The following is a 21,293-nucleotide window of genomic DNA, read 5'->3' on the forward strand; positions in this document are numbered from 1 at the left end:
TTTAAAATTATTTTTCATATTTTGCAAAATTAAAAACAAACGATAATATTTTTTAAGAAAATGTAAACATTAATTCTTTACATTTTTTCAATTGCTGAAAAAAAATTTTTTGGATGGCACCTTCCCTTTAAGCTTGCAACTAGTCTCCATCATGCCTGTTTCCTGCAGACACTATTTAATGTACCGCTGTCCAGCCTTTCAACGAAAAAAACTTCTGTTATAGCAAAATATTTGAAAATTTGACTCCAGTCCAGATCACCTGAAGCCAGTTCTATGGACCCCTCTTCCTATGTTTTTAGTTGCGTTACTTGGTCTTGATTACATGTCAAATGTATGGCTTTTTGGCCACAGTTTTTTCATTAGCACCATTTCTAGCCACACTTTTCAGAACTGTAGATGGGTGTAACTGTGTCCTACTGTTTCCTGCCAGTTCTAAGCTGATGGCACTACTAGAAATTTTCCAAATTTGAAGGGAAGTAAGCATGCTGTGTCTTTCATCTGCTGCAAGTTTTCTTGGCCGATCACTTCATCTGCGGTCCTCGATGTTGCCCATTTCTTGGTGCTTCTTCAAGAGGACGTGAACAGCACATTTGAAGCCCCGGTCTACTTTGAAATCTTTGCCTGTGAGAGTCCTTACTGATGCAGTGACTAAAAAATTGACTTCTTGAAATGCTCAGTCTTCCCAAAGTATAGGACCAGTGACACGACCCTTTCTCCACAGCCTCGCAATTGTAGCAGAGTTTAGGAATACTAGGGAAGAGAGAAGCTCAATAGGGTCTTATCTGGTTAAATTAGATAAAATTAATTAAAGATTTTGCTAAACTGATAATATTGTGATCACATAACATTTTAAGTGAGCATGTAATCCCAGTTGCAGCAGGTCCAAAAACCAAGCAGAATTCTCTGCAAGGAAAAAGTGGAGAATTCCGTGCTGCTGGTAGAAGGTAATAAATTCAGGTCCACTCTAGGATAATATGCCATACTTTTATTATGTCTATGCGTTTCAAAGTACCATACTTCGGGACAAAAAAACATATCAAGATTTTTTTTTTTTTTTTTTGTCCCGAAAATGAAGTATGGTACTTAGAAAAGCATTGACATTATAAAGAAACTACAAATTCTCCTAGTGTTGACCTGGATTTATTACCTTCTACCAGCAGCACAGAATTCTCCCCTTTTCCTTTTCCACATAAGTTTAGCAGTGTTTGGCTGTTCCTTAAGCCTCCTACATAGCTGCTTCTGTTTTGGTTAATGACCATCTTTCAACCTGCATATGGAAACAATGATCATTATCACTTGTTTGGTACAATTGTTTACTGATGTACCTGACTGTAATCCTACAAAATCCCTGACTTGGTATGAATGTATGTACAAGATTTCATCCTGTTTTGAAGGTAAAGTGTCATCACAGGAAATTTTTATTAGATTTAGATTTCTCTTTTTTTGTGCAATCACTTTGCATTCTATTCATAATAAAACACTTCTGTTTTTCTCCTTCGCCTCATTTGGGGACAAAGGACTGTGGACTATGGGTGTATGCTACTGCCGCCTGGAGGCTGACACTAAGTGGGGAAAAAAAAGGTTAGCTCCTCCTCCGCCGTAAACACCCTCGCCCCGATTGCGGCCAGAAACCAGTTCATGCTTAGTGTCCATTGGAAGCACACACGTCTGTCTTTTTCCAGACCTACTTTTTTTTTTTTTTTCCCCCCTTTTTTCTATGAAGATGAGACTGGGGCGACGGACCCTATTGAAAGGGTCTGATCTCCCCAAACCAACAATGGGCGAGCACATGCGAGTGTCGCCTCCACGTATCCTCTCCCACGACGTGGGACATGATGCCGGACTTAGCCCTGACCACCCTAAGGTATTGAAACCCTAGGCTGTACAGAGGCACAAGCATGGTCCGTGCGGCCCCCACTGCACCACCAATGGTAGACTGCGGTGCTCCAAGGCGGCGGACGGTCCCTCTCCTCATCCCTTGGAGGGAAAGATGGAGCTAAGGTGCCTGCACCGTCCTTATATGCGGCCCCCCTCCCCTCTAACCTGAGCTGGAGCTGAAGCAATCACGGAGGAGGGTGGCCTGGGAGGGCTCCTGCAGGCGTTCCACAGGGCTGGCGACCCTTAGCCTTTTCTCCTGGGGGTCGGGGGTCAGAGCGGTGCAGCGCTGCTGCAGAATAGCGCCAGCGCGGGTTTATGGGCGTTCAGGGCCTAGGCCTCCGTGACCGGCGGCTCCGCCTAACCCCCCCCCCTCGACGCGGGCGGACATTGTAAATCCAGCCCCCGGCTTCGGCCGTCGCTAGGCCTCGGGCGGAAGTTCCGCCCTCCTTCGTCGCGTCACTTCCGGCGGGCCTGGGCGGGCGTCGAAGAAATTTTGCCCCCGGCTTCGGCCCGACGTTAGGCTGCAGGCGGAAGTACCGCCCGCAGCTGATGCGCGCACATTTTTTAATTGAGCGACGCTCTGCGCTTCGAGGGGGCACAGGACTAGGGTAAGTGCTACCCCCCGAGAGGCCGAACTTGGTGAAAACGAAGAGTGCACACTCTCCCCCAGCGGTCTGCAGTGCTGATGCCTGGCCGATGCAGCATGTCCGGAAAAGCTAAGACGCACACGTTTCTATACGCTGCATGCATCTCCTGTCGGTCTGCTTTACCGCAGGCGCAGAGCAAGCGATTATGCGAAGCCTGCGATTCTGAACGCGCCCAGGAGCCCTCCCCTGTGACCGAGCCCAGTGTACCAAGTTCCCCCGGAATGGGCTCTCTCTGTCGCAGTCTATGGCGTCCCTTTGCGCCCCAGATAGGGGCAGGGATATTGGCTCGCCTGTCTTAGAGGGGTCCTCCACCTTACAGGAGCCTCTGGCCTGCAGGGCCCGCTCTCACTCCAGGCAGACGCAGGGGAAACGAACCCACACGGCGTCTCCCGGTCCATCCGGTGCCTCAGCAACCGTGAGTTCTGCTTCTCGCTCTCCTTCACCAGTAGTCGATAGTGAGCAAAGCTCAGATTACAACTCGGACAAACCCCTTGACCTAGATACCCGGGGTTACCAGGAAACAGTTGACAGCCTCATTGAGGCCGTCAACCAAACTCTGGGGATTGAGGATGTGATTCCACCTTGACTTCAGGCCATAAGGTGTCATTTAAGCGAGTCAAGCGGCCTCATAGAGTATTTTGCACTCACCCAGAATTTGAGGACAGTGCAACGATACAGGGAGCGGCCAGACTGGTGCTTCTCGGGCCAGAAGGCGCTCGAGGCAAGGTATCCGTTTGCCACGGATCTCCGTAAAAAATGGGCGGAATCCCAAACGGTTAGATCCACCCGTGTCACGCTTGGCCTCTAAAACCCTGTTAGCCATACCTAGTGGTTCTATTAAGGATCCCACTGATCGCCTCATAGAAAGCTTTGCTCGCTCAGTGTTTGAGGCATCAGGGTCAGCATTCTCCCTCGTTCGTGGCAACGTGGGTAGCCAAGGCCATGATTTCTTGGTCAGAATCATTGATCAGAGCTTTGCAAGATATTGACCTACCAACAGAGGTATCAGAGATTGCAAATCAGATCGCTATGGCCGGGGACTACTTAATAAGTGCTTCTTTAGATGCGGCCAACTGCGCGGCACTTGCTGCAGAGAATGCAATTTCCATTAGGAGAGCTCTATGGTTAAGGACATGGCGGGCCGATTCAACCTCCAAGAAGTCCTTGACTTCTCTGCCTTATCAAAGTGGCCACCTATTCGGAGAGGTTAGATCAGCTCATCCCTGACTCCACAGGGGGAAGAGCGGTTTTCTCCCTCAACAGAGGGTCAAACAGCCGGTTCTTCACCAGTTTCAGCCACGTTTCCGGGCCTTTCGCAACCCCGAGTGGACTGCAGCAACCAATTCCGCCGCTTCAGGTCGCCCCAACCAGGACAGGGATCGTCAAGTCTCATTTAGAGCAAACCCGTTGGGGAGGATGCGTAGTCACCAGCCCAGGTCAAAGGGACCCAGGTCCCAGAGGTCCTCAGCCAAATGACTCGAGGCATTTGCCAGGCGACATCAGCAAGGTAGGCGGTCGCCTACTCTGGTTTTGCCACGTCTGGCTTACCGTCGCACATGACACATGGGTTAGAGAGCTGTGTCCTCGGGTTACAAGATAGAATTTGTCAGGTACCCCCAAGACTTTTTTTTTTTTCTTTCCCGCCCTCCCAAGGTGGAGACCCGAGCAAGGGCTTTACTAAAGGCCATCGAATTGCTCCAGCACAATGGAGTCGTTATTCCCGTTCCAGAAAACAAGAAAGCTCGGGGCTTCTATTCCAACCTGTTCACGGTCCCCAAAAAGGACGGGACTGTCAGGCCCATTTTAGATCTGAAGCTCCTGAACAGATTTATCAGGATCAGACATTTCTGGATGGAGTCTTTCCGTTCAGTCATATCTGCCATGGGGCAGGGAGAATATTTGGCCTCTATCAATATCCAGGACGCCTACCTACATATCCCCATTTTCCCTCCGCATCAAAGATTTCTACGCTTCGCCATCAACGGTCTACACTTCCAGTTCGCAGTGCTGCCCTTTGGGCTAGCGACCGCCCCCAGTGTGTTCACAAAGGTCATGGCAGTCTCATGGCCATCCTACACTCCCGGGGCATAGTCGTCTTACCTTACCTAGACAACCTCTTGGTCAAGGGCCCTTCATTTCGGGCATGCGAGGAGAATGTCAACATCACGCTAGATACTTTCCCGCTTAGGGTGGTTGGTCAACCTGAAAAAATCTTCCCTTGTCCCAGCCCAGAGGATTTCCTTCTTAGGAATAATCTTCAACACCTCCCGAGGGTTGGTAATTCTCCCTCGAGACAAGGCCCTAGCTCTCCGGCAGGGAGACCAGACACTTCGCCAACCAGTCCCTCATACCATCCGTTTCTGCATGAGGATCCTAGGGAGAATGGTGGCAGCAATGGAAGAGATTCCGTTCGCCTAGCTCCATCTTCGCCCCCTGCAGCACGCCCTCTTATCCTGGGACAAGAACTCATTCATGCTCGATCACCGGTGCCAGTTGTCCACGCAGGTCAAACAGGCACTCAGGTGGTGGACAATCAGGTCCTCTCTTCAGGGGAAACCTTTTTTCCCCCAGACCATTGGCTGGTGATCACAACCAACGCCAGCCTCCTCGGCTGGGGAGCGGTTTTTCGCCATCACACGACCCAGGGACGGTGGTCGCCGCAGGAGGCACTCCTCCCGATCAACTTGTTAGAGATACGAGCGATCCAGCTGGCTCTGCAACATTTTCATCAACTTCTAGCAGGCCGTCCCGTCCGGATTCAGTCGGACAACGCCACAGCGGTGGCTTACATAAATCAGGGGGGCACCCGCAGCAGAGCAACCATGCGCGAGTTGGGGCACGTTCTTCACTGGGCCGAGAGGAACCACTCGGTCATATCGGCAGTCCACATCCCGGGCGTAGAGAACTGGGCGGCAGACTTCCTCAGCCGGCAGGGTCTTGCGTCCGGGGAATGGTCACTACACCCCGAGGTCTTCCGGCAAATTTGCCAATGGTGGGGAACTCTGGATGTGAACCTAATGGCCTCCTGGGTGAACGCCAAGGTGCCCACATTTGTCGCTCGGTAGCGGGACTCGCAGGCGATCGCCGTGGATGCGTTGGTTCTGCCATGGAGCCAGTTTCGCCTCCCATATCTATTTCCCCCACTGCCACTGCTTCTGAGAGTCATCAAGAAGATCAAGGCAGAAAGGGGTTCCAGCGATTCTGCTGGCCCTGTCGGGCGTGGTACGCAGATCTAGTGCAGCTACTCGCCGACATTCCCTGGCGGCTGCCAGAACGCCCAGATCTGCTTTCCTAGGGCCCGATCTTCCACCCGAACTCAGGGGCCCTGTGTTTGACGGCTTGGTCGTTGAATCTTGCATTATGACCCAGGCGGTGTTTCGGCACGAGGTGGTTGCTACAATGGTTAGCGCCCAGAAGCCCGCCTCAGCACGAATTTACCACCAAACCTGGAAGGTTTTCTTCTCATGGTGTCGGGACCACGGTTGTTCTCTGCTGAGATTCTCTATTCCCAACATTTTGGCCTTTCTCCAGTCTGGCTTAGACTCGGGTTTGGCCCCAAGTTCCCTCAGGAGACAGATATCGGCTTTATCCGTCCTGTTCCAGCGCTGGATTGCTACCAATTTGCAGGTAAAGACTTTCATCCAGGGAGTCTCCCACTTGGTACCTCCCTATAAGGCGCACGGTACCTTAACCTGGTCCTAGGTGTTCTGCAGGAAGCTCCATTCGAACCGCTACAGGAGGTGTCCTTGTCGTACCTTTCCTAGAAGGTGGTATTCTTTGTAGCTATAATCTCAATCAGGCGGGTATCGGATCTGGCAGCTCTATCTTGTCGAGCCCCGATTCTGATTTTCCACAAGGATAAGGTGGTTCTCAGACCAGCTCCTCCTTTTGTGCCAAAGGTAGTTTCCTCATTTCACATTAATGAGGATATTCTCTTGCCCTCTTTTTGTCTGGCACCGGTACACCGTGTGGAAAAGGCTCTTCATACGTTGGATTTGGTGAGAGCTCTCAGGAGGTACGTGTCACGGACGGCACCCTTTCGTCAATCAGACGCGCTGATCGTGCTCCCCGAGTGTCGCAGGAAGGGGCTCGCTGCCTCAAGTTTAACCATAGCTAGGTGGATTCGTTTGACTATTCAAGAGTCTTACCGCATCAGAGGCGCACCAGTTCCAGCAGGGATCAGAGCACACTCTACTCGGGCAGTGGGCGCCTCTTGGGCTCTCCGGCACCAGGCATCGGCGGAACAGGTTTGCAAGGCGGCAACCTGGTCCAGCCTGCACACATTTACCAAGCACTACAATATTCATACTCAGGCTTCAGCAGACGCGAGCCTGGGTAGAAGGATTCTCCAAGCAGCGGTGGCGCACCTTTAGACAGGAGGTGCATGTAGCTTGGATCGGTGAGTCAACTTCCCACCCAGGGACTGCTTTAGGACGTCCCACAGTCCTGTGTCCCCCAATGAGGCGAAGGAGAAACATGGATTTTTGTGATAAACTCGCCGTAAAATCCTTTTCTCAGACGCTCATTGGGAGACACAGCACCCACCCTGTTAGCCAATTGGCTCTTGTTTATTTTTTTTATTAATCTGTATTTATAATACTTGGTGTGTTTTCTAGACATGTTGTTACCTGCATTAAGGTTGATTTTGTCTTATTTTTGATCTCCTGCTTTTGCACCAAACTGGTTTCCATACGCAATTGGGGCGAGGGTGTATACGGCGGAGTGGGAGCTATCCTCTTCTTTTCTTTTTTTTTCTTTTTTTTTTGTTTTCACTTCGTGTCAGCCTCCAGGCGGCAGTAGCATACACCCACAGTCCTGTGTCCCCCAATGAGCATCTCGGAGAAATGGATTTTACGGTGCATTTATCACACTTCACGACCCATGACGCCTACGTAGGTGTCATGAAAAGTCGTGCCCAAACGACCTATGACGCCTACGTAGGCGTCATGCTATAAATAGCCCCCCTGCGGGTCGGGTGATCGGGGTCACTGAAAGGTCACCCGACCCGCACACAGTGGACACTCTACAGTTAATCCCTGGGGGCGTGGCTTAGCCCCCACGAGCCTACGATCGCTCTGATTGGCTGTTAAAAGTGAAACAGCCAATCAGAGCGATTTGTAATATTTCACCAATGAAATTTGGTGAAATATTACAATCCAGCCATGGCCGATGCTGCAGTAGCATCGGACATGGCTGGACACCGACACCCGACCCCCCCCCCCCCACACACACACACACACACACACACACACACCCCGACTGGCGGGGCCGATCGGCCCCCGCCACCGATGGACGGCGGCGATCGGTCGCCGCCGTCATCATCTGCTCCCCCTCCCCTTCCTATCGCTCCCTCCCACCTTCCGATCCCCCCGGGACCTCCGATCGTGCTCCCGGTGTCCCGCCGTGGCTCCCGGCGTCCGGATCATGGGTGCCGCCATCTTGCAAAATGGCGGGCGCATGCGCAGTGCGCCTGCCATTGTCCAAGATGGCGGCGCCCATGAATTTGCCGGTTGCCCGTTCATTTTTCATTTTGATCACTGTGATACACTCTCACAGTGATCAAAATGGAAAAAAAAAGTAAATAGACCCCCCTTTTATCACCCCCATAGCCAGGCGCAAATAAAATAAAAAAATTTTTTTTTTTTCCATTTAGGGTTCGAACTAGGGTTAGGGTTGGAATCAGGGTTAGGGTTGGAATTAGGGTTACAGATAGGGTTAGAAATAGGGTTAGGGCTGGAATTAGGGCTAGGGTTAAAATTAGGTTTAGGGTTGGAATTAGGGTTAGGGCTAGAATTAGGGTTAGGGTTGGAATTGGGGTTAGGGTTGGAATTGGGGTTAGGGTTGGAATTAGGGTTACGGTTGGAATTAGGGTTAGGGGTGGGTTGGGATTAGGGTTAGGCTTGTAGTTAGGGTTAGAGTTGGGATTAGGGTTAGGGGTGTGTTGGCGTTAGGGTTGTGGTTAGGGTTATTATTAGGGTTGGGTTAGAGTTGGAGTTAGAATTGAGGGGTTTCCACTGTTTAGGCACATCACGGGGTCTCCGAACGCGACATGGCGCCACGATTTGTTCCAGCCAATTTTGCGTTCAAAATGTCAAACAGCACTCTCTCCATTCCGAGCCCCGACGTGTGCCCAAACAGTGGTTTACCCCCACATATGGGGTATCAGCGTACTCAGGAAAAATTGCACAACAACTTTGGGAGTCTAATTTCTCCTGTTACCCTTGGGAAAATAAAAAAATTGGGGGCTAAAAAAATGATTTTTGTGAAAAAAAGATTTTTTTTGTTTTCACGGCTCTGAGTTATAAACTTCGGTGAAGCACTTGGGGGTTCAAAGTGCTCATCAAACATCTAGATAAGTTCCTTGGGGGGGGTCTAGTTTCCAAAATGGGGTCACCTGTGGGGGGTTTCCACTGTTTAGGCACATCAGAGGCTCTGCAAACGTAACATGACGCCCGCAGACCATTCCATTAAGTCAGTATTTCAAAACGTCACTACTTCCCTTCCGAGCCCCGACGTGTGCCCAAACAGTGGTCCCTCCCCACATATTGTGTACCAGCATACTCAGGACAAACTGGGCAACAACTTTTGGGGTCAAATTTCTCCTGTTACTATTGTGAAAATAAAAAATAGCGGGCTAAAAAAAATCATTTTTTGAGGGGAAAAAAAAATATTTTTATTTTCACAGCTCTGCGTTATACACTTCTGTAAAGCACCTGGGGGTTCAAAGTGCTCACTATGCATCTAGATAACTTCCTTAGGGGGTCTAGTTTCCAAAATAGGGTGATATATGGGGAAGCTCCAAAGTGTAGGCAGACAGGGCCTCTCCAAACACGACATGGTGTCCGCTAACGATTGGAGCTAATTTTCCATTCAAAAAGTCAAATGGCGCGCCTTCCTTTCTGAGCCCCGACGTGTGCCCAAACAGTGGTTCCCCCTCACATATGGGGTGCCAGCGTACTCAGGACAAACTGAACAGCAACTTTAGGGGTCCAATTTATCCTGTTACCCTAGTGAAAATAAAAAATAGCGGGCTAAAAAATCATTTTTGAGGAAAAAAAGATTTTTTATTTTCATGGCTCTGCTTTTATAAACTTCTGTGAAGCACTTGGGGGTTCAAAGTGCTCACTACACATCTAGATAAGCTCCTTGGGGGGGTCTAGTTTCCAAAATGGGGTCACTTGTGGGGGGTTTCTACTGTTTAGGCACATCAGGGGCTCTGCAAACGCAACATGATGCCCGCAGAACATCCCATCAGTCTGCATTCCAAAATCGCGCTCCTTCCCTTCTGAGCTCTCCCATGCTCCCAAACAGTGGTTTCCTCTGACATATGGGGTATCGGTGTGCTCAGGACAAATTACACAACAACTTTTGTGGTCCAATTTCTCCTGTTAGCCTTGTGAAAATAAAAAATAGCGGGCTAAAAAATCATTTTTGAGGAAAAAAAATTATTTTTTTATTTTCACTGCTCTGCGTCATAAACTTCTGTGAAGCAGTTGGGGGTTCAAAGTCCTCACCACACATCTAGAAAAGTTCCTTGGGTGGTCTAGTTTCCAAAATGGGGTCACTTGTGGGGGAGCTCCAATGTTTAGGCACACAGGGGCTCTCCAAACACGACATGGTGTCCACTAACGATTGGAGCTAATTTTCCATTCAAAAAGTCAAATGGTGCTCCTTCCCTTCGGGACCCTGCCGTGTGCCCAAACAGTGGTTTATGACCACATATGAGGTATCTGTGCACTCAGGAGAAATTGCCCAACAAATTTCAGGATCCATTTTATCCTGTTGCCCATGTGAAAATGAAAAAACTTAGGCTAAAAGAAAATTTGTGAAAAAAAAAGTCTTTTTTTTTTACGGATCAATTTGTGAAGCACCTGGCGGTTCAAAGTGCTCACTATGCATCTAAATAAGTTCCTTGGAGGGTCTAGTTTCCAAAATGGGGTCACTTGTGGGGGAGCTCCAATGTTTAGGCGCACAGGGACTCTCCAAACGCGACATGGCAACCGCTAAATATTCCAGCATATTTTCCATTCAAAAAGTCAAATGGCGCGCCTTCCCTTCTGAGCCCTGCCGTGCGCCCAAACAGTGGTTTATGACAACATATGAGGTATCGGTGTACTCAGGAGAAATTGCCCAACAAATTTTAGGATCCATTTTATCCTGTTGCCCATGTGAAAATGAAAAAATTGATGCTAAAAGAAAATTTTTATTGGAAAAATTAAAATGTTCATTTTTTCCTTCCACATTGCTTTAGTTGCTGTGAAGCACTTGAAGGATTAATAATCTTCTTGAATGTAGTTTTGAGTAGCTTGAGGGGTGCAGTTTTTAGAATGGTGTAACTTTTGGGTATTTTCTGCCATATAGACCCCTCAAAGTGACTTCAAATGTGTGGTGGTCCCTAAAAAAATTGTTTTGTAAATTTTGTTGTAAAAATGAGAAATCGCTGGTCAACTTTTAACCCTTAACTTCCCAACAAAAAAAATTTTTGTTTCCAAAATTGTGCTGATGTAAAGTAGACATGTGGGAAATATTATTTATTAACTATTTTGTGTCACATAGCTCTCTGGTTTAACGGAATAAAAATTCAAAATGTGAAAATTGCGAAATTTTCACCAAATTTCCGTTTTTTTTCACAAATAAATGCAAACATTATTGACCTAAGTTTGCCACTAACATGAAGCCAAATATGTCACGAAAAAAACAATCTCAGAATCGCTAGGATCTGTTAAAGCATTCCTGAGTTATTACCTCATTAAGGGACACTGGTCAATATTGACAAAAATGGCCAGGTCATTAAGGTCAAAATAGGCTGGGTCATGAAGGGGTTAAAGCAAACTTACGTCACAATTTTTTCTTTCCTCCCCCCCCGCATGCCTGCTAAATACTTTTGCACGGAACTGTAGGTCCAATGGCTGTGAATGTTGAAAACCTGGTCATTCTAATTCCATCCCTTCTCTGTTCACGGAACATTTAGTTCAGTGGAATTGTTTTATCAATTTCATGTCCTTTTTTAATTTTTTTTTTTCTATTAGCACTTAACCGTAGCGTTATTTTAAACGATTTTGATTAGTCAATTACATATACAAAGTAACGAAGGCTTATTCTTTTTAGTACATTGTGGAAGTATTCGCCAAACTGCTACCATCTTGAGCATGAGCCGTGACTGCCTACGTACTGGTGATAAAGCGACCGTTCACTTCCGATTCATCAAGACTCCTGAGTACTTGCATATAGACCAAAGGCTGGTTTTCAGAGAAGGCCGAACCAAAGCTGTCGGCACCATAACGAAGGTAGTATTTGTTAAAATATTTCTATAGAAACTGCCGTAAAACGGACAAATGCTGAACACCATAATACCTATAATAATATTATACTAAAAAAATCTATTTATCCCAAAAGAACTTGAGACTAGATCTCCTAAATGATGAAATTAGGAGGCAATGCCTTGCATCTATTTCATTTTTCTCTTACATTTTTTAAGTACTTTCTTGACAATCCAAGAATATTGGTGAACTAGAGACCATTGCTGATGAGGGATAGTCTAAGATTCCTCAGGATCGTTACCAGTAGCTGGTGTCTGGTTATGCATCACACTTTCAGCAGATCATAATAGCCAGAGGTGTTCTATTTACTAAAGGAAAGATGTATATCTTTGTACCGTGTTAGCCAGTAGATAGAAGAATATTTAGAATTGAGAGTCCTCAGTGATTGATACCTTTTAATGGCTAACTGAAAAGATGGTAACACATTGCAAGCTTTCAAGACTGTTTGATCACATGCGGGAGTCCTCAATATGAACAACCCCTCCAAAAAGACAATATGACTCACAAAAGAAATATCCTCCAAAAGGAGACAGAGGGATATTAAAAATGGTACTTTTATTGAAAAAAATTCATTAAAAAATTGGTAATAAAGGGAATGACTCGAAATATACATGAATCAGGGACATATCACCATAGAATACCAAAAAATGCACAAAAGCTGTTTGCAAACCAGCATGCCGATCAATGAATGTAATTATGTGCCACTGAAATTGGTACACCAAAAACATGTAACATGTGAAAATCAGCACTAAAAAACGGGTTATGTAAACAAATGCCCCTTATATAAAGTGCACTAGTGCTTGTAAATGTAAAGCATGGTCAAACCAAAGCATAACACTAATAAACCTGCTTGCAGAGATACAGTGATCATACCTCACTGAAATCCAACTGACACATGAGTTGCTGGGAGCAAAAAAACGCAATCCCTGAATTTGGGTATAGGCTATCGTAGGACAGTCCCCAAATAAGACATGAATGGTATAACCAATAAACACTTGTGGCATATATATATAAACAAAAAAAGGGCATATACCTGTAATTGGCACAGTGGAGTCCTGGCGTCCTTGCTGCCCCGACGCTCGTTTCGCAATCCTTCTTCGGGAGGCGTGTCAGAGCAGGGGGCACGGCAGGTTTAAATACATCACAAGCGTGTTCTAATTGGACACCGCATTCTGATAGACAAGTCTCAGTAGCCAATAGCAGTACATGGCCACATGAAACAGCGGCCGCCACCGGAAGTGACATGAAGCACTACACCACACCGGATGTGACAGAGTGCTACCTCACTCAAAATATATTAACACCGGGCTTACTACATAGCGTCAGCGTCTGGATGGGACAGAGAATACAGCGGCCACAAAATGCTATGGAGTCCTGCGACCGGATATGACATACAATGCTCACTCAATTGATATATCGGCATGTACATTATCTAAACAAATTATAAAAACATGACATAAATAATCCGATATGACCCAATAAGCTATTTCAATATATACAACATGACGGTACAGCCAAATAGATCGAATTTAAATATAACATACAAAGCTGAGTCAATATGCCATGTGGTATCACGGCGCATGCTCTAGCTAGACAGAATCATATTGCTAAAGGAGAGTCAATATTGCGGTCACGTGAATAGAAGTGGGACGACACTAAATGGCATAACCACAAATTACACTAAAGACCGCACATATCACTCCTGATGGTTCTGCAGCCAGCTGATGCGCACCTACTAACTAGGACAAAGAACCAGCATAAATAGAATAAATACAGTCATGCTTAATAATAAGTGTCAAATATTATAAGGCTATACAAATTCCTTTTATATAATTTTTATCTCAAATAATGATGAACAAGGAGACAACATTGTATATGATATACAGTCATATGTTAAAGTTTGGGCACCCCTATTAATGTTAACCTATTTTCTTTATAACAATTTTGGTTTTTGCAACAGCTATTTCAGTTTCATATATCTAATAACTGATGGACTCAGTTATATTTCTGGATTCAAATGAGGTTTATTGTACTAACAGAAAATGTGCAATCTGCATTTAAGCAAAATTTGACCGGTGCAAACGTTATGGGCACCCTTATCATTTTCTTGATTTGAACACTCCTAACTACTTTTTACTGACTTCCTGAAGCACTAAATTGGTTTTATAACCTCATTGAGCTTTGAACTTCATAGCCAGGTGTATCAAATCATGAGAAAAGGTATTTAAGGTGGCCACTTGCAAGTAGTTCTCCTATTTGATTCTCCCATGAAGAGTGGCATCATGGGCTCCTCAAAACAACTCTCAAATGATCTGAAAACAAAGCTTATTCAGCATAGCTTTTCAGGGGAAGGATACAAAAAGTTGTCTCAGAGATTTAACCTGTCAGTTTCCACTGTGAGGAACATAGTAAGGAAATGGAAGAACACAGGTACAGTTCTTATTAAGCCCAGAAGTGGCAGGCCAAGAAAAATATCAGAAAGGCAGAGAAGAAGAATGGTGAGAACAGTCAAGGACAATCCACAGACCACCTCCAAAGACCTGCAGCATCATCTTGCTGCAGATGGTGTCACTGTGCATCGGTCAACAATACAGCGCACTTTGCACAAGGAGAAGCTGTATGGGAGAGTGATGCGAAAGAAGCCGTTTCTGCAGGCACCCCACAAACAGTCGCCTGAGGTATGCAAAAGCACATTTGGACAAGCCAGTTACATTTTGGAAGAAGGTCCTGTGGACTGATGAAACAAAGATTGAATTGTTTGGTCATACAAAAAGGCGTTATGCATGGAGGCTAAAAAACACAGCATTCCAAGAAAAACACTTGCTACCCACAGTAAAATTTGGTGGAGGTTCCATCATGCTTTGGGGCTGTATGGCCAATGCCGGCACCGGGAATCTTGTTACAGTTGAGGGTCGCATGGATTCAACTCAGTATCAGCAGATTCTTGACAATAATGTGCAAGAATCAGTGACGAAGTTGAAGTTACGCAGGGGATGGATATTTCAGCAAGACAATGATCCAAAACACCGCTCCAAATCTACTCAGGCGTTCATGCAGAGGAACAATTGCAATGTTCTGGGATGGCCATCCCAGTCCCCAGACCTGAATATCATTGAACATCTGTGGGATGATTTGAATCGGGCTGTCCATGCTCGGCGACCATCAAACTTAACTGAACTGGAATTGTTTTGTAAACGGGAATGGTCACAAATACCTTCATCCAGGATCCAGGAACTCATTAATAGCTACAGGAAGCGACTAGAGGCTGTTATTTTTGCAAAAGGAGGATCTACAAAATATTAATGTCACTTTTATGTTGAGGTGCCCATACTTTTGCACCGGTCAAATTTTGTTTAAATGCAGATTGCACATTTTCTGTTAGTACAATAAACCTCATTTGAATCCAGAAATATAACTGAGTCCATCAGTTATTAGATATATGAAACTGAAATAGCTGTTGCAAAAAACAAAATTGTTATAAAGAAAAAAGGTTCACATTAATAGGGGTGCCCAAACTTTTACATATGACTGTATCCACATGATGTATATCCGGAATTTTCTTTAGTCCAGAAGACTAGGGGTGGGGGCATAATAGTTTTGTTTTTTTGAATAATTTTAAAATGTTTTATTTATATTAGGGACATTTTTTAACTTCTTTGTCTTTTCCTAGTTTTCATATCATGTGTGGGAATTTCCCTTGTAATAAATATGATCATCTAGCGGCTGTGGATGCCGGTTCCTGTGTTTGTCTGGATTTACATAGAAGCTTGAATTTTGGTAATCTATCCTCTGTCTATTCATGTGATGTCATGAAACTTCTGGACTAAAGAAAATTCCGAATATACATCATGTGGATATATGATATATAATGTTGTCTCTTTGTTCATCATTATTTGAGATAAAAATTATATAAAAGGAATTTGTATAGCCTTATAATATTTGACACTATTATTATTAAGCATGACTGTATTTATTCTATTTATGCTGGTTCTTTGTCCTAGTTAGTAGGAGCGCATCAGCTGGCTGCAGAACCATCAGGAGTGATATGTGCGGTCTTTAGTGTAATTTGTGGTTATGCCATTTAGTGTCGTCCCACTTCTATTCACGTGACCGCAATATTGACTCTCCTTTAGTAATATGGTTCTGTCTAGCTAGCGCATGCGCCGTGATACTACATGGCATATTGACTCAGCTTTGTATGTTATATTTAAATTCGATCTATTTGGCTGTACCGTCATGTTGTATATATTGAAATAGCTTATTGTGTCATATCGGATTATTTGTCATCTTTTAATAATTTGTTTAATGTACATGCCGATATATCAATTGAGTGAGCGTTGTATGTCATATCCGGTCGCAGGACTCCATAGCATTTTGTGGCCGCTGCATTCTATGTCACATCCGACCGATGCCGCTATGTAGTAAGCCCGGTGTTAATATATTTTGAGTGAGGTAGCGCTCTACGTCACCTCCGGTGTAGTGCTTCGTGTCACTTCCGGTGGCGGCCGCTGTTTCAGTTTCATGTGGCCATGTACTGCTATTGGCTACTGAGACTTGTCTATCAGAATGCGGTGTCCAATTAGAACATGCTTGTGATGTATTTAAACCTGACGTGCCCCCTGCTCTGACACGCCTCCCGAAGAAGGATTGCAAAACGCGCGTCGGGGCAGCAGGGACGCCAGGACTCCATTGTGCCAATTACAGGTATATGCCCTTTTTTTGTTTATATATGTTTGCCGCAAGTGTTTATTGGTTATACCATTCATGTCTTATTTGGGGACTGTCCTACGATGGCCTATACCCAAATTCAGAGAGTGCGTGTTTTTTTTGATCCCAGCAACTCGTGTGTCAATTGGATTTCAGTGAGGTATGATCATAGTATCTCTGCAAGCAGGTTTATTAGTGTTATGCTTTGGTTTGGCCATGCTTTACATTTACAAGCACTAGTGCACTTTATATAAGGGGCATTTGTTTACATAACCCCAGTTTTTTTAGTGCTGATTTTCACATGTTACATGTTTTTGGTGTACCAATTTCAGTGGCACATAATTACATTCATTGATCGGCATGCTGGTTTGTAAACAGCTTTTGTGCATTTTTTGGTACTCTATGGTGAATTGATATGTCCCTGATTCATGTATATTTCAAGTCATTCCCTTTTATTACCAATTTTTTAATGAATTTTTTTCAATAAAGTACCATTTTGTAATATCCCTCTGTTTGTCTCCTTTTGGAGGATATTTCTTTTGTGAGTCATAAGCTTTCGAGACTACTCAGGTCTCTTCATCAGGCTAAAATAATGTTGTATTAGTGTATGTGTAATGTTGTGTTAGATGTTGTATTAGTCTATGCCTGATGAAGAGACCTGAGTAGTCTTGAAAGCTTGCAATGTGTTACCATCTTTTCAGTTAGCCATTAAAAGGTATCAACCACTGAGGACTCTCAAATCTAAATATTCTTCTATTTACTAAAGACATGTAATTGTTTGAGATTTAATTGATATTTATAATATAATTGAAGCGCTGAGAATGATTGTGGCAATGTGCTGGATTAAAGGTTATTCCTCTGAATGTGACGTTTGGCATGAAGGGGTGGGATAATTCTGCACCCGATTATGAAAAATGGAGACGCTGCGGATCTCGGAAAATGATGCAATTTTTTTTTTTTTTTTTAAACAAACTTTGGAATTTTTTTTTCACCATTTATTAATGAAATAACAGCCTAGAAATATTTGGTGTCTACGAACTTGTAATGACCTGGAGAATTATAATGGCTGGTCAGTTTTACCATTTGGTGAACATGGTAAAAAAAACAACCGAAAAACAGATGTTGAATTGCACTTTTTTTTTGCAATTTCCCCACACTTGGATTGTTTTCTGATTTTTGAGTACACGATATGGTAAAACCATTGGTGTCGTTCAAAAGTACAACTCGTCCCGCAAAAAACAAGCCCTCACACAGCCATATTAACGGAAAAATATAAACGTTATGGCTCTGGGAAGAAGGGGAGCGAAAAACAAAAATGAAAAAAGGGCTGCGGCGTGAAGGGGTTAAATGTTGTCAATCTTAATTATATAATAGAAATGGGATATGAGAATTGTAATTCTTTTGTCATCTCTAGTTGTTACAGAGCACAAACAACTTGCCAATGAACTCAAAACCACAGCAAGTAAAGATGCAGTCCACCAAAAAGAGCCCACTTGGGAAAAAAGATGAACTGAGCCAGGGAACAGCAGTAACGGATGAGGTTTCCCCGACGGCAAATGCTGCAGCAACTGCAGTAGGAGCCCCACTACAAGCACAGGTACAAGGAAAATACACTTTTATCCGTTTCTTTAACAGCACTAAATTTCTAAGCATGCTAGAAATTGTAAGCAATTGATCACATTTATGCAAGGATTGGGATATTTTCATATCTACTGTACTACTCTCGCCACTTTGTAAAAGAATGGGCAGAGTTTTTTCGGAGTACTTGGGGCTGATTTGATTCCAGCAACTTTGTTATAGGATCAAATTCTAGGCGCAAAAAGTAGTGCAGACCGGCATGTGCGTGTGCTTCTCAACTGATGGGCTACTTTGTACTCTATCACAATTAACTTTAAAGGAATGTCAGCAGGTTTTTCTATGTAATCTGAGAGCATTATAATATAGGGCAAGAAAGCCCGATTCCAGCTATGTATCACTTACTGTGCTGCTTAGTGTAGTTTTTGATAGAATCCCTGGTTTATCTACTGTAGATGTAGCAGTGCGCTGAATGCTGAGCTGCGTATATCCCACCCACACCACTGATTGTCAGCATGCTGACAGTGTACACAGGAAGCTAATAATCAGTGGTAGGGGGCGGGTTATACAGAATAGCCTGCCTGCTCTGCACGTGAGATCTAGGCCTGCAGTGATCTCCTGCTGATAAAACACTGATTATATTGAAAATACAGCACACAGCTTAATAAGTGACACATCCCTGGAATCAGACTCTCTTGCCCTGTATTATACCACACACAGATGAAATGGCAAAAACCTGCTGACAGAATCTCTTTAAAAGGACTTTTCATGGGCTGATGAGTCTTCAGTCAGTATTCTACTCGCTTTTGTGACGTCATTAATTCCACAGCACTTTAAACAACATAATTGCTGTCCACACTGAGGTTCACAATCTAAAGTCCCAATCGGTATGTCTTGGGAGTGTGGGTGGACACCCATACAAGCAAGGAGAAAATACAAACCCCTTGCAGATGTCTGTCTTGGGGGAATTTGTACCTAGCATCTCAGCGCTGCAAGATCAGTGCTAACCACTGAGCCACCGTGCTGCCATTAAACACGTGTATATTAGTCAGTAAACACATTTAAAATAAAAACTGGAATGCTCCTTTTTAAAGGGGTTGTTCCACCAAAAGGAAGTGCAATTTAATCAATATGTAAAGGAAAATTAAGCACCTCCACCATTGGAAGTGTTAAAAAAAAAATAGTTTCTGTCCAGAGCTATACATGTACGGATACATCCTGTGTAGATATAGAGGGGCTTTAGCTGCTGGTCATGAATGTGGTTTCTATTGATCCAGAAGATAGCAGTAAAGGGGAACATGATGATGTTTCTTACTAAAACGAAATTCCTCCGCTCTGCCTGTTCCTCTTCAATCCTTGGTATTTGCTAAAGCATAGAACCTTTATGTTCCTCTCAATAAATCACACCAATAAAGTAGCAGAGCTGGATAGATGCACTTTTTTTTTTTTTCACAATTTGCTTGTATTGCTGTGGTGTGATTTATTGAGAGGAGCTCAGAGGTCCTCTTTTAGAGCGATTTCTACTTAGACCTCTCTAAGTAGTGTGGTACTTATCGGCAGCCCGACAGTGGCATCAGTAGACTGCATTCACTTATCCTCCCTACCCTCTGTGGGATCAATGGCACCCGAGACGAGCCGCTACATGGGGCACCATTCTAAACTTATCTCTGTACATCAACATCTGATTGAAGTGCTTCATTTTTCATTACCTGTTGATTAAATGGAACTTTCGTTCATGGGGCAATAACTCTCACACTGATCTTTATATGCGGAATTAATAGAGGCATCTTCCAGACATCTTAGGGGGCGCAAAAAATGGATTAAAATCCACTGCAAATGAACAGTCCTTGTTTCCGTAGTGCTTTTACCATGTAAATGGTGATAGGAGCCACTGACGCTGATCTTATGTCGTGTTTTCTTTGCTTATGTGAACTTGTTACATTATAATACTTGTATTTACAGCCAAAGACCGGAGGTGGAGGCAGACGTCGTGGTGGACAAAGGCATAAAGTGAAGTCTCAGGGGACATGTGCCCCTGCAGGGGGTTGTTAAACATGACTGCTCAACTCCCGTGTGGTCCAACAGCCCCAATCACTGTTTAATGGAAAGAAGCAGACACTCCCGGCTATCCTGCGGTTCCATATCCATCAGTCGAGTGAAGCCCTATGGATTACTATCCTAGCAGACGTTCACAGTAGTTTCATCAGTTTTGTGTCCTGACTTGCTCTTCCCCGGCTTCAGGATGATCTGAAGAGCACATTAATTTCATGCTCAGCCGGATTGTAGCTGTAACTCTTATCAATTCAATGGGAATTTTAAAGAGTGGTCTTAATGTGTATTTTCTATTTTTTAATGTCCTTCCCTTGAGAAGTCAATAAATGACCCCATGTAAAATGGGAGGGGAGAAGCCTAATGCAATCGCATAGCGAAACCTTCCTACTTAATCACCTGCTTCAAAGTTTCTGTATCCCAACATTTCCAAGCAAGAGACTTTCATTACATTATTTAAGATAATTATATGGGTCTTAATTTAATTTTTACTCCTCTTTTTACGTCTCATCCACGTTTAGTTTGAATTGTTGCTGGACTGTGCGTTGCTGCATTGTTTTAACTTCAGTAAGAGTAACACAAGACGGCAAAGGTTACTTTTGAACACCCATCTCTTCACTTGTGGCATGTTGCACCATTAGCAAATGTCTATCATTTTTCAGACTAAACTGTAAAAGCTATTTTAAGGCTTAAGTCGGGTAAGCTGTATTTATTTTTAATCTTTCTTATGTGTTATTGCAAGAAGGAGAATTAAATCCCAGCAATATTTAAAGGGGTAATCTAGGCATTCTCCCCCGTCTGATCGGATACCAGTCACGGGGAGGTACTGGTGAACTCTAGACAGTTCGGTTGTTGGGACACCCACACAGCAAGTACCGTGCACTCGTCCTGTCCCAAATAATGGATCCATGACATGTGCTGGGTGCTGCTGTACTGCCCAATTGTCCTCTCTCCACACCCAATGTCAGATAGGATGGGAGCGTTGGGAAATTGAACGTGATCTAATTTTTCTCACATCTAGGGGTGTAAACAGATTGATCTGCTTATCACAAGGGACCCATGTAAAAAATTGGGTTTATGCAAAGCTTTCAGCCCATTTTAATATCATTTTTAAGCT

General features: G+C 44.4%; 1 protein-coding gene across 1 annotated transcript in view; it reads left to right on the plus strand.

Moving 5' to 3' along the window:
- Positions 1-20,869, plus strand: part of GTPBP1 (GTP binding protein 1) — a 100,051-nt gene extending 79,182 nt beyond the window's left edge. Inside the window, exons 10-12 of the mRNA XM_073549466.1 lie at positions 11,634-11,812; positions 17,967-18,149; positions 20,090-20,869. Of these exons, the coding sequence (XP_073405567.1) occupies positions 11,634-11,812; positions 17,967-18,149; positions 20,090-20,179 (452 nt within the window). The 3' untranslated portion in view covers positions 20,180-20,869. The remainder of the gene's footprint in view (positions 1-11,633; positions 11,813-17,966; positions 18,150-20,089) is intronic.
- The last annotated feature ends 424 nt before the right edge of the window (positions 20,870-21,293 follow it).

This window comes from Dendrobates tinctorius, unplaced genomic scaffold (genome assembly GCF_039654945.1).
Source record: "Dendrobates tinctorius isolate UK_male_01 unplaced genomic scaffold, ASM3965494v1 ptg000159l, whole genome shotgun sequence".
Lineage (NCBI taxonomy): Eukaryota > Metazoa > Chordata > Amphibia > Anura > Dendrobatidae > Dendrobates > Dendrobates tinctorius.